Source organism: Argiope bruennichi, chromosome X1 (assembly GCF_947563725.1).
Source record: "Argiope bruennichi chromosome X1, qqArgBrue1.1, whole genome shotgun sequence".
Taxonomy (NCBI): Eukaryota; Metazoa; Arthropoda; class Arachnida; order Araneae; family Araneidae; genus Argiope; species Argiope bruennichi.
In genome coordinates, this window is record NC_079162.1 from 71,481,266 (window position 1) to 71,497,713 (window position 16,448).

Genomic DNA, 16,448 nt, shown 5'->3' on the forward strand with positions numbered 1-16,448 from the left:
ACACAAAGAAAAACAAATTGCAAATTAAAACATTATTTATGTAGGAAGTGATATTGGCTGTAAATTTGTTTCAGGGATGTGATTAATTGAAATGTTTAGTTGTTATCGATTAAAAGAGATGGCAACGCCAATCATGTCAAGTCGGATCTGGCTGGCTTTTGGTATCCAATGGGAGAAGTTCGAGCCCATATGACGTCAGAGCACCTAAGAAGCTCCTAAAGGAGTCGCTCGATTTTTCCGGCGGCGATGGATGATTGAGATTTGACGCTATTTACGTGCTTTCTTTACGTACCCTTTTCAGGCTTGGGCATGTTTGGCGTTGTGTTGTTCTCAGGTGAAATATGTTCCTAATTAAATCTTATTACATTTCTGTAAAGACTGTAAATACTGAAATATTTTAATTATATGTAGTCAATAAATAATTTTTTTTAATTCGGTTATTATTATTTCTTTTTCCCAAAAAATTCACTTTACCCCTAGACGCCGTCCTACATTTAATAATAGCATTTGTGCAGAGCTGAATTTTATTTGCATCTAACACATGTTCCACGTCCACTATAGCATTTCAATGGCATTCACGAGGAATTGTAGAGATATGGGATATTATGCTTGCTTTTAAATCAGGCAGTGTGTTTTCTCCATAGACACGATTTTTCTGAAATTTATACAAGTCACAGGTGTTCAAGTGTAAAAAATGAGGATGCCAAGCATTTGGAAAAACTTTTAGAAACTAATTGTCTCCGAAGTTAGCATAAAATAGTTCTTTTTCTTACTGACCATTATGGGATATTTCAACATCTTTGTTCTCTAAGACAGAAATAACTTAGTGCTGAAGTATATAGAATTGGGTACTAGTGATAAAACATCTTTAAAGGCCATGAATAAAGATCTAAAGAAAATGAAGATCAGGAAAAGAGTACATTTATACCAGCAGTCAGGTAATCAGAATGCAAAAGCTGTTCTACACAATACCAAGGCTTCCCGTACTTCATATACAACAGTGTCAAATAATCACTGCTCTTTATATGATAAAATACACTTCATCAGAATTACCAAGACCCATGCAGTTTCAAGAACTATTCTTGCCAAAAACCACCGAAGAAAATCTGCGTCTATTCCGATCTAGAGATAGCAATACTTGCACCTTAAAGATTGCAAACTATTTTAAAATTGGTCGCAGAATGTTCTATATCAAAGACCATGATGAATCCAAGTTAAATGACACTGTTCAAAAAATATCAGTAATAATATGCTCTGTCAGCAATGGCAATTACTGATGCAATTTTATTAAATATCTGTCCGTGTTTGGAGACTACAGAAATGGTCCATAACCATTTTAGACTAACCTATTGTTCAACCACAACCAATTTGCCGAAAATGGAGCAAATTTAGTAGACATTCCTTTCAAGCATTCTTCGACATGAGCTCTTTTCACAACCTTTCAAATATCAACATTTTTGAGGAGCAGCTAAACCACTGTTGCAGTGCTAATAAAACACCGCACTAGTAAAACCCAACTTTCTACTGTCTAAAGGCATGGTGAAAAACCATTCCAGCTATGAATACTAACACTATACAAATGTCTTCGTTAGCATATAAAGCGCCAACAGGTGACCAAAATTTCAGCTATTATTGACTTATTCTGCAGATTTCTTTTTCTAATGGTTTAGGTAAATTATGTACCAAGTTTCAATGAAATAAATACACCAAGAGGTTTTACAGAGACCAGAGTAGAGTAACTCAAATTAATATCACCATAAATTTGGTATTTCCAATGAAGACATAGCAAAGCTTCGGACAGAAGAAAATCTATTTCTAGCTGCACTGTATTATAAATTCAATATAAATCTTATTAATCAACTTTCATATCTCTATAAACATAAGCAAATATTGAAAATTTTATACATTAACAAGCTATGTTGGAAATACTAATTTCTAACTTCTAAAAAATACCAAAACCTTTATCTATTATTGTTGCTTATCACAATCTGTTTTATACTCTTATTCAGAACTATTTATCAAAAAAGATTAAAATGCTCATTTCACTTTTCAATAAATATTATTTGTTTAAAACATTTCTAACACATAAATTTCTAACTTCTAAAGAATTCCAGAAAAACCTTGCACAAAATTCTATCAGTTCCGTCTTTTAAAATTTATCTGTTTCATACTATTATTCAGAACTGTTCATCAAGAAAACTAATCATTTTATTTTTCAGCAAATATTATATGTTTAAAACATACAATATTTTCATAACAACAACAAAAAAAAAATGTTCTAAAATATAAAGGATTCTCTTGCAACAGCAACTCATTTGAAATTCTGAGGGTTTTTTGCATGTATAAATTTGCTCTAGTATGTTCATACTTTTTTCAAAAATCAAATTCCCATACTACTTAAAATATATAAAAAATTTTAGCAAAAAAAAGGGGGGGATACAAACCTTAATGGGTTTCTTATTGCAAGACAAAAGGTAAAGAAACATAGCAATTCTACAGAATAATCTAAATTAAATCTTAATTCATTTGCTCTAGAATTGTTTACTTCATACCAAGCTATATAAGTATACAGTATTTAACAGAAATAGTAATTTAACACTTATCTAGAATGCAAAGCAACTATTTTGTCATGGCCAATAGCCATGACGTTATCATATATCACATTAGATTAGACATATTATAAACCAAAAAATTTTTAAGAATTCAGGAGAAGAATTTACTAAAATTAAGCCTCTAAAACTTTGCTCTCCTCTGTCCAAAATGCATCTACATTTTCAGAAATGTTCAATAAAATATTAAAATTTCTTTAACTTACATGAGTTTCCAAGAAAATAAATGAATATTTTTAAAAATTTTTCTTAATGAGCAATATTTTTTGTATACAGCATACATAAAGCGATGAAAACAACAACTTCATATAAATAATATTTTGCTAAATATAAACAAATTTCTGTGTAACTAATTTTTATTATAAGCACCATTATTTTTATTTGAATTGGAAAATCGAAACAAAATTACAATCATTATATACTTCTTAATAGTTTTTTTTAAATATAGTAATTGGCCATGAAATTAAAATCAGTCAATTATGACTAACGCACATTCTTTTTTAAGATAAATGTCAGTTTAATCAACAAAAAAGTAATAAAATAGGTTTGTTATAGATAATAATATATTAACTAAGATTAATTTACATACAAAAAATGATATACCTTTATAACACCAGGATTGATGTCAGTGTTTAAATCTTTTATTATGTCTTCCTGATCTGCTGTCATCTCAAGCAGAAGATCATAAAATCTTTTTCGCATCACTTCTGAAGGAAAAAACATCTGAAAATCATCTGAATTCTGATGAACATAAAGGAATAGACATCGTTCGTCCCTTTTGTAAAGACTGTCATGCAAAGAAAGGTTGAAAATCATTATTAATGTTTGATATTGCATAGTTTTTATTATAAATTAAAAAGGGATAAAAATCCCCTTTTCTGTTAAAAGAAATGCAACATTTTCTTACATTATACAAGAAAATAAATTGCCTAGCTCATTATTATATTATATATTTAATCATCCAATGGCAATGAATTTTCGAAAACTCCAGAAGGAAAAACACCTTAGTTCAAAATATTAATTCACAATACATAAGTCAGTTTTAATTATATCCTTTTTAAAAAAATAAAACTCATGAAACAAAATTGGAATAATTCCTTAGCGATACAGAAATGAATGCCCCTCCCAATATGAATTAATACAAAGTTATATAAATGAGCTCAGTTGTTAATACCTATGAGGTGAAAGGTTATCAGTACCATCTGAGAAAAAAAAATATACTTAAAAAGTAGGAGACAGTAATTTTAATATGGTAATAGACATGTACAAAAACTGCAATATATTTAAGAGCTAGATTTACTTGCTACACATTTCAAAATGGCAAAAATCATGCTTACCAGCAAATTGCTAACATTAAATTGTACACATTTCCATTTAGCTAAAACAAAATGACCTACGCGTAACTAATTATTGAATAAGCTCAGAAGCATATGTGAAATAACAGATGTGTAAGTTTCCAAATTCAATTTTGTTAATTTATTTAATAATCTGCATACAAATTGTCTCATTTTGTTAAAGTTATTAGAACATTGTTGCCAAATGTAAGAATATATTTGTGAAATGCAATAAAAATATTTTTCAACAGTTTTGATTATTTAAATTAAAATAATTTATTTCATAAAACCACAATATGACACATTCCAGTAAAAATAGATATTCAGTAGTTTTGAAAACCTATTACAATTTAACAGAGATAGGAAATTTTATAAAAGGACAGTTATACTTCCAAACGGATGGAGTGGAGGAAAACTTTTCTTTTAGTACCAACAATTTTAAAATTTTACATCCAACTGTACAGCCAAAGATAATTTTAAATTGAAGAAAATTGCTCCTTTAATTTAAGTGTGAAGATCAGACGTAGTGGGTCCTTTAATCAAGTGTAAGTTATATGAAGAATATTGTATGCTTTGGTAAATAATTCTTCATAAACAGCGCGCGTGCACACGCGCACAATCACTGAAGAGCAGAAAGGTTATGGATCACTCTTAGACTTGAATCATGGTGGAGTAAAGATTATATAGCCAAAATACAAATAATAAATGTGACAGAATTATAAGTATTAAACTGGGTTTTTTTCCCTCTTATCATTGGCAAAGGCAGATATTTAGGTAAATACAAAATCGATAAAATGTAAAAGGCCTACTGATTTAAAATTTGTATCTCGGAAATAATGAAACTGGTTGCTATTTTCATGCTATGGTATTTAGTAATATCTACCGAAAGTGTAATGAGATGTTACAGCACTGACCGTTCATACCCCATCATAGGTAATGGGTATCATACTCTCAAAAGAGGCCAGTTCATTCCTCAATTACTTGCACATTTAAAAGAGCAAATAAATGTTTTGAAGCATAAAGTTCATAGGATATTTTTAGATATAAAAATCTATTGTCCCTTACCAAACAAGGTTACACTGATGACTCAATTTTAAAATCATTTATGATTGCTGTAGTTAGTTGCATGAGCACTGTCATAGAACTACTGGATTGAGGAAAAATGTTTTTAAGTGAAATAAAACTAAATTTCTCTCACATAATAGCCATGGCAAATTGAGAATTTGATGGTTGATCAAGGAAATTAATTATGTTGTGGGAAAAAATCAGATGCATAATCCTAGAGACTGCGGACTACCTAGATGAATGTAATTTGTATATAGTCCATCAAAAAAAATATCCAAACATTTGTAATCTACAAATAGTAAAGCAAGAAAAATGTATCATTTAATTTAGAATTGCATTTGACCTGCTAATAAATTGACGAAAATCATTTCTGCCAAAGAGTTCGTCTTCACATTTATTCTTATATCGTCAAATTTTAAAAAAGCAAGACATTTTTTTCTACTTTTAAATGCTTTCTCATGGTTAAAATTTTTTAATATGAAATGTTATGGAATTTAACACACACAGACATAAAAAAAAACCTGGAAATATGCAAGAAAAAAGATCTAAGAGGCTTTCTCAATATACAGATAAATGTAGATAATAGATAATTTCTATAGCTCTTTCCTTTAATTTGAGCACTTCAATAGTTGATTTGATCATTTAACACCGGCCCTTTTGGCCGTTCTCAAAGATTTGCATTGAAAAAATTACTCAAAACACTTGTTGAAATATGAATCAAAACTGCACATTCTCATTTTTCGGCTCATTTCTGGAAAGGAAATAAAAGAAAAAACAAAAAACAAAAAATAACAAAAGCCCATTATTTTCATTTCCTTATTACACATAAAAATTTTGCTTTTTTAAAAAAATTCTTAACATAAATACAACAGCAATTACGATTACATGATTGAACATTTTGTTAAACCATTCTTTATAAGAATTTGAGATTAACGAAAATTAAAAATAAAAATTTCTTTATCAATATAATTTTTTATTGTGACATTTTTAAGACACGAAAATTAAGATTATTTAGGAAAATTTTATATAAGGCATTGCTTTTTATCAGGAAGAATCGAATATAAGAGAACTGACTTATACTACTAAAGATTCCTATTTCATTTTTAAAAGATGATGTTAGATTAAAAGGTTATGGTAAAATTTGTACCAATCGTATATTTATTATTTTACAACAATCATACATTTATTTACTTAACTATACTTTTATAAATGCGTTCATTCAAAGACTGCTGAAAAATATTTTTGAAAAATCCTATTTGCTACTTTATAAATAAAGGATTTTCCATTAATTCCAGTAATTTTAATCAGTTCCCCTCCTTGCTATTATGCTTACACGCAATTTCGCTCAAATATTAACTAACCGAATCTGTTTGTTGAATCGATTGTTTATTTCTGCTCTGCTTTCCTCATCATTATTTCGACAAGAAAGGATTAATTACAATTCTTAACATTTACTCATAAATCTACGGAAATATTCAATTTTTTTTCTTGTTTTATTTTAGAAATTTTTTTATTTAGAATTTTTTTTTCACCCAGCTATTACATTTTAAAATGTTACCATCCTCAATAGAGTGCAAATGTAAGTATGCAGCATAATTCAGAATTTCATTCTAAATCTTTCAAAATGTGCGTTTTTATTCTATCATTTTTACAATGTAAAATATTACTAAAAATTAGAAAGAACATAGTTTTTACTTGTATTAAGTAGTAATTTAATAGAAGATAGAAATGTGCTAATCACTCAATCATACGAAGAAAGATGCTAAAAGAAGTCAAGCTTCATAGAAAATTTAAATGTTCTAGTTTTAACTGCGCATAATTCAACATCAGTCTCACTGAAGTTGGAAATTTTCAAATGTGTTCAAGATAATTTACTCCAAAAAGTTTGAATCTGCACTACAAATTAGATTTTGCCATTACAATAAACACAGTAAGAAAGAATTTTAATATAGAGACGACCTCCTGCATGAGCAAAAATTACATATACTTTTGAGACTATTTTTCTAAAAAAAAAAAAAAAAGACGATTAACCTCTGAGAAACAAGCAATATTCGGATATTTTTCGGATGGATTATGCCAGCAAGATCTCCTTATCACAAACTCAAAATAGTGTTCATATGTTTCAGGAACATGAATGTGGTAGTGAAGACTGAGTCATCTTAATACAAACTGAGATGTCCTGTGATACCACCTAATTCTCATAAACCATTCCATGAAATTTATGTGAACTGACAGACTTATGCTTAAACATTAGATATGTCTTACCTCCAGATGTATTCCAGAAACCCATTAAGATGGTATCTACACATATTAAGGCTATTGTGCAGTTTCAGGTAAACAACAACAAGGGGATTAGACATGTGATCATAACGTTTTGGCTCTTCAATGTATAATAATTTTTAAAAGCTATGCACAAAACATGTACATTACCTGACACTTTTTAAAGCTGAAGCATTGAAAACCCATTCATGCAATTTTCTACATTCTCCTCTTAATTCTTTCACGCACAAATTTCTAATATGAATAGATTTTTCATCTGCACCCATATTGACAGTCACATTGCTTGGCATGTACACTTTCCCAGGATCCAAAATTAAAATCTAAAAATAATAATAACAATAATAAAAGGTAAATTTTATTAGAAAAAAATTATGCATACGGGTATACTATAGATATAAGAATTAGAAGCATATAACGAGTCAATGTACCTTTATTCCATTTTTGAAATTTCTTTATTTTTTTTATTGCATGTCACACTGAAGTGTCAAATGTAAAAAGACAGTAATATGTAAATTTTCAAATAAGCCTTGCACTGTACAAGGGTACAGTGAATAAGATGATTGGAAGTAATGTCACAAAAAATGTTGATTAATTTGACAATAAGACTTATGAAATTTAAATGATATAGAACATGGATTGATTACTAGAGGGCAATGCACAGAACATGGCACTTCAGAAGTTGAATTTAGAGTTGCCATGCAAATCCAGAAAAAAAAAGAAAAGAAATTCTGTGTTTTCCATGTGTGTGTAAGGGGAAATGTCCGAACAATATTCATGCACTAATTATAATGGAATAAAAATACGCCTTAGTTTTAATGAGTGGAAAAAGCAAGGAAAGGAAGCAACAATTTAATATTACTTGAAATAACAAAGTATTAAATATGTAATAAAGTGTTATGGAATCGTAGCCATTCCAAAATCATTAGTGTTTCTACGGAATTTATGAAACGACGGTGGAGTTGAGACCACAAAAATTGGGCACGATAGAGATGGAACAAATAATCTCGTCTGTCAAATATTGTTTGCATTTTTCCAGGTCACGGTATTCGGCCAACGAACTCCATCAGAAGCATTTAATTTTGATTGACTTATTCTTATAGTGGACCATGGAGGGTGTGTCTGCGAAGGTGTGCTAAGTAATATCTTGGTATGGCTTGGGGCCACAGCAGCCCTGAGGGTAACAAGAATTATCACAGTGCTCACACAGAACAATTTTAATTATATGTTCCAGACTCTGTATCTGAGAAAAAGTTCTCCGCTCCTGGAACACTTCTTGTGTGCACACACAATTCACTAGGTTCAAATATGATTCAGGTATAGCACGGGATTTGGAATTTTTTTTAATGAATTTCATAAAAATAGTGAATTTTGCCGCACATAAATTAAGAGACAATGATAAAATGAATAAATTTATACAGGAAGTGTTTGAGACTTTAAAAATATTGTAGAGGTATAACTTACAAGAAAATAGTCGATTTCAAGAAAATTCAATTTCGAAAACGGTAAAAATGTGTCATGTCCACTGATTATATAGATGAACATAATAATGCAATAGAACATCTCACGAGATGGCCACAATCCCATGCTCTCATTATCCTGGTATTTTTAGAGAATAAAATCTGTGCTTGGTTTCCTTTTCCACTCATTACCTAAAAACGAAACAGCTCAGTACTGGAAATGGCTATGAATCCTTTTGAACTTTGTGGACAATCTTTATTCATTAATTGTAGCCTGGATACAAGCAAGCAAGCACTGGGCAAGAAGTGGCAGAATCCCTTATTTTGTCTTTCACAGATATTACTATTATTTTGCCCTATACCAGTATATTAGAAGAATGGTTGCGCTGACACGAAGTCAAATTTCGAAAACATCTGTCAAGATCCCTAATCATTAGTTAATTTCTAACAAAAGAATCCTTAAAGTTTTTTTTTGGGGGGGGGGATATTGTTATCCTTTGTAAAAGGTTAAATACAAGTGCAAAAAAATTAAAACAGAATGTATTCTAGAATACTTTGTGTACAATTTTCGGTGTCAATTACAAATACAAAAATACACTTACAGGAAAGCGAATAACATCAGAGACTTCATCTTCAGAGGCAGCCACAAAATATTCCAAATAAAAATTGAATACCTGAAACATGAACGAAAAAAATAAGTTTTTGGTACAATTTTCTTATAAAGCTCTTTAAAAAAACTGACTGCCAAACAATGAATTGATAGAATAATGAATTTTCAAGACTTAAAGAAAATATAAAAATATCTGAAGACTGAACTGACATAGGTCTGCTTAAGTTGTTTTTAATATCTAAGCTTAAGACTTTAAAAAAATATATATAAAGGAAATAAGTTTAAAGCACCAATTTACATTAGCAAAAAGAGAGTTGATTATCATAATTTATCTAAATAAAACTTTATGAATACCATTAGGATAAATTTATCCAAATAAATTTGAAATAAATAAGTTAATATATAAATACCGTAAAACAAATTTAATAATAAAATTAAAACTTAAATCAGTATTTGATCACCTTTAATACTTTGTTGTTATTTGATGCCATTCAATTCTGGAAAGCAATGCTAAAAATTTTCACTACAAATGTAACTAGATACAAGAAATGAAATTGTAAAATAATGCAGTGAAAAAATATGCTACAAGGCATCACTGCTTTATTTTAGATGCATCTGATCCCCCCCCCCTTTTTGTATGATTAAATTAGATCTTTTATGGAAACAAAAGCTGCATGAATTATTATTTTTTTTTTAAATTCTACAACCACGTTAAAATTCTTATGTGTTAAGATTGCAATGATATAGGTTTTATCAACTGAAAGGAAAGAATTCAAAGTAACTGCTACTGTTTTGCTACTATAATGCTGCCTTATTGCACTCAATAAAAGGTATTTTATTTTTCACACATTCCAATTTCAATGTTGATTTAAAATAAATTTATGTTTGTGAATTAATTTCATTCATATTCAGGGAAATTCAGTATCTTGATCTAAAAATTCCTCGTCTCCTTCAGTTTCAGTAAGAATTCAAAACTCTAAATAGTTTTGGTGACAACATGACACTCAACTTATTACAATACTTTCTTAAATAAGATTCCTCATTAAATAGTTATTGACTGCTTTGCATTTATGTTAGTAATTAACTTAAACTGATTGCTTTCAGTTCTCTGGACATTCAAGCGCTTCTAAAGATAAACAGTTTATTTCTTGGAATGAATGATCCAATTATAGAATAAATACCCAGATCAATGATATCCCTTCTATGATCTTCATATATTCTTGATACATTTGAGGAAAATGTAAATATAAATTTCGATTTTACGATTAATTTGTATTCAAGCCTTGTTCTATTACTTTTTTTACGAACAGTATGGTAGAATATTGGCACTAAGTTTTAGTTCATAATCTTGGAATTTAAATGGATTTACAAAGAACAAATAGATTTATATCTCAAGTAGATTGTGTGGCAAGTAGATCATTTAATACTTAATTTACACCTACAGTACCTTATGTAGGAAACATATCTTTTCCTACTATATTATCAATTATTTCATAAAATATTCTTTTATTAATTTTCAATCTGAGGTATAAATAAAAACCTGCTTACATGTTCTTCGGCTGTCAATTGTATATGTTCGGGTTTTTTTCGGAAACGATTTATCAATTCAATATTTCCAATAGTAGATTTTAAATACCTATAAAGAGCAAAATTATCAAACACTATTAATAAAATCACCATAAAAAAAACAGTCAAATTTATTTAAGAAGAAATTTATAAATCAGCATATAATAATGAAACGAATAATTTATCAAATATCTTCAGTTATAAAAATTATTATATAAAACTGCTTTACACTGAATTTGTTAGCAGTAATCTTATCTCGTTAAATATAGTACAGCAATACAGAAAAACTTAAATCTCAGTATTCAAATTACATAGACAGAATTCTACTAATACAGCATTTAGAAGAAAGAGACTGTTAAGGCAAAAAGTTACAAATATTATTTAAGACACAACAAAAGCCATTGAAATATGGTTTTGGTACACATTTAAACTTTACAAACTCAGTCTTCTTTTGCAAAAATCATTACCACAGAATATTTAGCATCTGTTTAAAAGTTTATTTTAATCCATACATGGTTGAGTACAAATAAATATTACAGCTAAATATGAATGACCCAAAATTAACAGAAATAGGAGGTAATACAGACATAATCGTAAATGCAGAAAGATCTCCAGATCATTAAATTTTATCTAATTACGATAATTTCTATTAGATCCTATTCTATCTATTATTTATTATTAAAAAACAACATTCAACATTTTCTATATCTATATTCTATCTTTTATTAATTATTAAAAAACAATAACACAAAATATTTTATAGTTACTCTATACAACATAACTCTAAGTATAATATCCTATAAATACTGCTTTAAATCCATATCATTATTTACTCCTTTTGCATCGTATAGTCCATTTTATCAAGGGTTTAAATTACCTTAGTTAAATACAATATTTATAAACTAGAGTTCGTTTCGAAGAACCTAATTTTTAAGAAGTAGGACAAGAGATTCACACACACTCTTCAAATTTTACATTCAAGTACATGTTTAAATATTGAGAATGAGAATAAACTGTAATAAGCAATCAAATTCCCGTGGGGGGGGAGCATCTCACTTAATTTAATTCAAATGTCTCTTTTAAGAACTATTTTGTTTTTAAAAAAATGATATTGCTATATTATGTAGAAGTATGAACAATTAAGTTGAGATTGGAGAATGAAGAATCTTTTATTCACTAGACGCGAGCAGAAGCCTTGAAAGAAACGAATTCCTTTCAGCAGTTAATTATATACAACTTTAAAAAAAAATATTCAAATTACACAAATTTGCAAAGGATTACTTAAATTGCATACACTGGAAATTAAATGTTAATTATATATTTTTAAAAAAAAGTCTTTGGTTGGGCTAGGCGCCGCGCTCGAATTTCCTTAGAATGTGACATTGTCACTCCTTTAAAAGATCAGCGTCTTGTTGTTATACGTCGAATTTCGTTCTGGAACGTATTATGGGCCCTACGTATTCTATACCCATTTTCTTATAAGTGAATCCTAATTCGGCTATTTGACTGGTCATCGAGCCAACACTCAAAGCAACTTCTTGTATATCTAGATCGTTAAAGAACTTCATTCGCACCAAGTGAACAGAGTCTCCATATTTTCGTCTTTTTAATGAGAATATCATAAGTAATATCGGAAAGTTGCCTTAATTCTTCATTGTGGCCGAAATATTTTTTGAAGAATTTCTCTTGAAATCCTATTTTAAGAACTAGAGTAAAGATACATGCCAGATTTCTATGCATATACTTTATTGAATAATGTTTATTAGCATCATTAATTTGATGATCTTTCTTTTGATTTCCAGTGTTCATAAATGGGTTAGCTGTTGTGATTCTTCAATGTGGTTGATCAGACGTTGCAGATAATTCTGTACTATTCCACCAGGACTTTTAGAAAATATGGTGTCCAATGGTGTTTCAGCTTCGCGGTCATGCTATAAATAAAAAGATGTGAATCCAGTTATATCTTGGGCAGTATTATACGCAAATATTACGAATGGCAGGATTTCGTCCGAGTATTTCAGCTCGATATTAAGCATGCCTGCCAAAATTTTATTTAATCGCTCGGTCAGATCATTTGTTAGAGGGAGCTTTGAGGAGCTCTCATCCGATGCGCAACACTGCAGAGTCTGATAAGTAATAAGGATAATATTAGTTTTGAAGTCCGGATAATATTAGCTTTGAAAAGACTTGTTCTCTGTCGATAATAACAGTCCTCGGCGCTCTGTAATACAAAACAATTTTCTCAACCATTCGTTTGGCGTTTTCTCTGCGTCAGCAGATAGTAAAGATTTTGCAGTGGCGTAACAAGTAAGATAGTCGTACACAAAATGAGCCATTTGCTTGCGCACCGAGATTTAGGAAATCTTCCATATTAATAAGGTGAAAAGGTGCTTCTATTGGAGCTATTGGCAAGCCATTAGGTGATTTTTGAGGAACTGATTTCCTTTTTTGAGATCATTTACAATATATCGTATAGCGGCGTACGCTTCGATAAACGGCAGGTCAATGAAATCTCTCTTGTAATTTGTTTTAAGTTCTCGAAAATCCCAAGTGATTGACTGCTGGTATATCACAACTTTGTGACTTGTGGCATGATTGCGTAATTTTAGATATTTCGGTATCCTTATGTTATTATAATATCCATAGCTTGGAGACTGGAATAATGACACTTATTTCTTTTGAATCTGGTATTGTCCTCAAAAGGGTTTCTAGAAAAGCTGTCAGTACTTTGATGTTCCTTTCTGTTTATATATGGAATAGCTAGGTCGTATTCTTAAGTCTTAAAGCACATCTTGTCAGTCTTTTCGATGACACCTTTAGATTCGCCAGTCAGCACAATGAGTGATGGTAAGTGAAATTGTTCAGGACTTCCCAAACAGATAAGGCCAAAACTTCATGATGGCTCATACGGCTCTAATGCGTTCTTTGAGTTGTCAAATAGTTTTGCTTAGATTTGATGGAGTTCTAGTCGCATAAGCTATAATTGTTTAGCTTTTGCCCTGTCAGTGGACTAACAAGGCACCAATTTCGTAGTCACTTGCTTCAAGTGTGCAGTTCGATAAAGACTATTTCGTCAAATAAACTTAATGGAGGTTCAGAAATAAGAGCTGATTTTATATCGTTTGAATCCTTTTCTAGCGGTTTAGATCACATAAACTCAGAATTGCTCTTTAATAAAATCTGAAATGCCTACGCCCGATGACAGAAGTCCTTGATAAAACGTCGGTGGTAAAAACAAAGCTTTTAACATCATGTATGTTCTTTAGAGTAGGGAAATCTTGAACAGATTTAATTTTTTCTGGGTCTTATTTCTAGTCTTTGCCCAATACTAGATGGCTACGAATCATGATTTCCTTGGAATCGAACAAACATATTTTGGGATTCAAAATAAGTCCAGCTTCCTGAATACACAGTAAAGCTTCTTGAGGTGCTCAGGAGAAGTAAGAGAGAATATTAGATGCCGTTTAAGTAACACAAGCACGTCTGACACATAAAATGAAGCAGAAAATTATCCATGGTTCGCTATAATATTGCTGGTGCATTACACATGCCGAAAGGCATAATTTTGAATTCATATGACTTGATTAGTATCAAATGCTTAGTAATTGCTCTTCTCTTAGATTCTAAACTAGCATCCGAGTATAATTAACTAACCTCGTGCTTTCTTCAGTGATATATTTGACAAATCAATCACACAAGTAATATTAGCTAATTCAACATTGTCTATGCAAATCCTTTCGGAATTAGTCCAATAGCGATTCATAATATTCCACTTTTATTTAAGAGTCGCGATTGGTTATTTCCTGTTCTCATTAACAAAAATTTACTGCTTTCTATGATGGCATCCACATTATTCTCGAGTTTATTGGTATCTTAATCAAGATACGTCCAGGAATCAAAATATCTTCCAAGTCTAATACACCCAATCGTTGCGGATATTGTGTTCTTGCGTTATTTCGTCAAAAATGAGCTCCCTTAGACCGCAGTCTATAACAACTTAAGACGCTTTAAAGAAATTCCAGCCAAGAACGACATTAAGGCTGCATTTGTGCATAATAGTAAACGTACAAAATTGCGACATGAAGTAATAATTAAGTTTCTTGAGACGAAGAATGCCTATTCCTAATGAGCTAACATGACTGCCACAAACGACTTTGAAAGTAACGTTCTTTGAAAAGCAAAACAAGATTTCTCAGCTGACGCCGAAACCTTTCTGAGATGATGGAAAAGATCAACCCAGAGTCCACAGTTGTTTGTACCGTACATTCAACGAGAACGATATCGCTAGTATTATATTATGTAGAACGATATCGTATATGCATAACGGCAGAGGGAAGATTTTGAAGTTTAGCGGCCTCCCCACCACCACCAAGGTCGTATTGCTTATTTTTCCTCGTTTCAGCAGCTATCGGACTGACTGACTCTATAGAATGGCGACGGAGATCTAAAACGGCATATTGACGTACATCCTCAGTTTGCTGTATTCTACATTCAAGTAGAATTCAGCACATTGATGTTATGTTTTGGAGCTAATAGAAGGTTGTTTTTTCAAGTTCATTGCGATCAGTAAATTGGTCACTGTTTTCTTTTTTTTTTTTTTTTTTTTTTTCTTTTTTTTTGTATCCTATTATTTACTGAGTTATCAAAACGTATAAAATAAAATAAATGGCACAAAGAATAGATTGTTTATCATAAAATGATAATTTTTATTACTTACATAAACAAGCTTTAAGTTATAAAATTAGAAAGATAGTTGTTGAAAATCTAACTAAAAACGGTATTTCGAAATTTAAAAAAAAAAAAACATACGGAAACTCAGTTGATGGGAAACAATTTGGTAAAGGCATGAAAATATATACAGCAACAAGTGAAGAAAGAATAATTAAAAAGCTATCTCTTTCTGATAGAAGAAAATGGCATAGAAGTATATAAATTGATATGGCGCTATGCAGTGTGAAGTTTTGAATGCCAGGACCATTCGATGCAGAATTGCAGGAATCTAATATAAATACAAGAATTCCACAAAAAAATTTCATTTTTAAATCAGAAGCAAAGATTGAAAAGATTAAACTGTACAAAATACGTTAATTGAACAGCAGAACAATGGAGAAGCCAGATTTGGAATGATGAGGCCAAAATCTCCCCATCGTAGCATAAAATACAGTTATAAAGGAATGTTTCCCATTTCAAACAGCTCTAGAATGCGTTCTTTAGGTCAGAACGAGAAAAAAAAACATTGAACTATAGATAATTCAAAAGTTGCGCTTAACATTTATTGAATAAAAAAATTTTAGTACAAAAATATATATATAGGTGGCCCTGAAATACTTACGAAAACATTTAATACGCTTTATAAATGTTAAATAATATAAAAAGTAGCAAAAAAAAACACTGTTAAATATGCCCTCCTTTATGTTCAACAATGTACTTCAATCGCAGAACCATATTTTCTACAGCTTATAGAATTCTGCTGGAATACCAAGAAATGGAAATCTATCCTTCAGATCTGGCTTCTGAAAACACTGTC

The 16,448-nt window shown here is 30.3% G+C and overlaps 1 protein-coding gene across 3 annotated transcripts in view; it reads right to left on the minus strand.

Annotated features, from left to right (window-relative positions):
• The window catches only part of LOC129959043 (mitogen-activated protein kinase kinase kinase 15-like), a 102,757-nt gene that overhangs the window by 36,846 nt on the left and 49,463 nt on the right, over nucleotides 1-16,448 (minus strand). For all 3 annotated transcript variants that reach the window (XM_056071823.1, XM_056071822.1, XM_056071824.1), the window contains exons 11-14: nucleotides 10,904-10,991; nucleotides 9,348-9,419; nucleotides 7,439-7,608; nucleotides 3,213-3,396 (exon numbers count right to left, since the gene is read on the minus strand). In XM_056071823.1, the coding sequence (XP_055927798.1) occupies nucleotides 3,213-3,396; nucleotides 7,439-7,608; nucleotides 9,348-9,419; nucleotides 10,904-10,991 (514 nt within the window). The remainder of the gene's footprint in view (nucleotides 1-3,212; nucleotides 3,397-7,438; nucleotides 7,609-9,347; nucleotides 9,420-10,903; nucleotides 10,992-16,448) is intronic.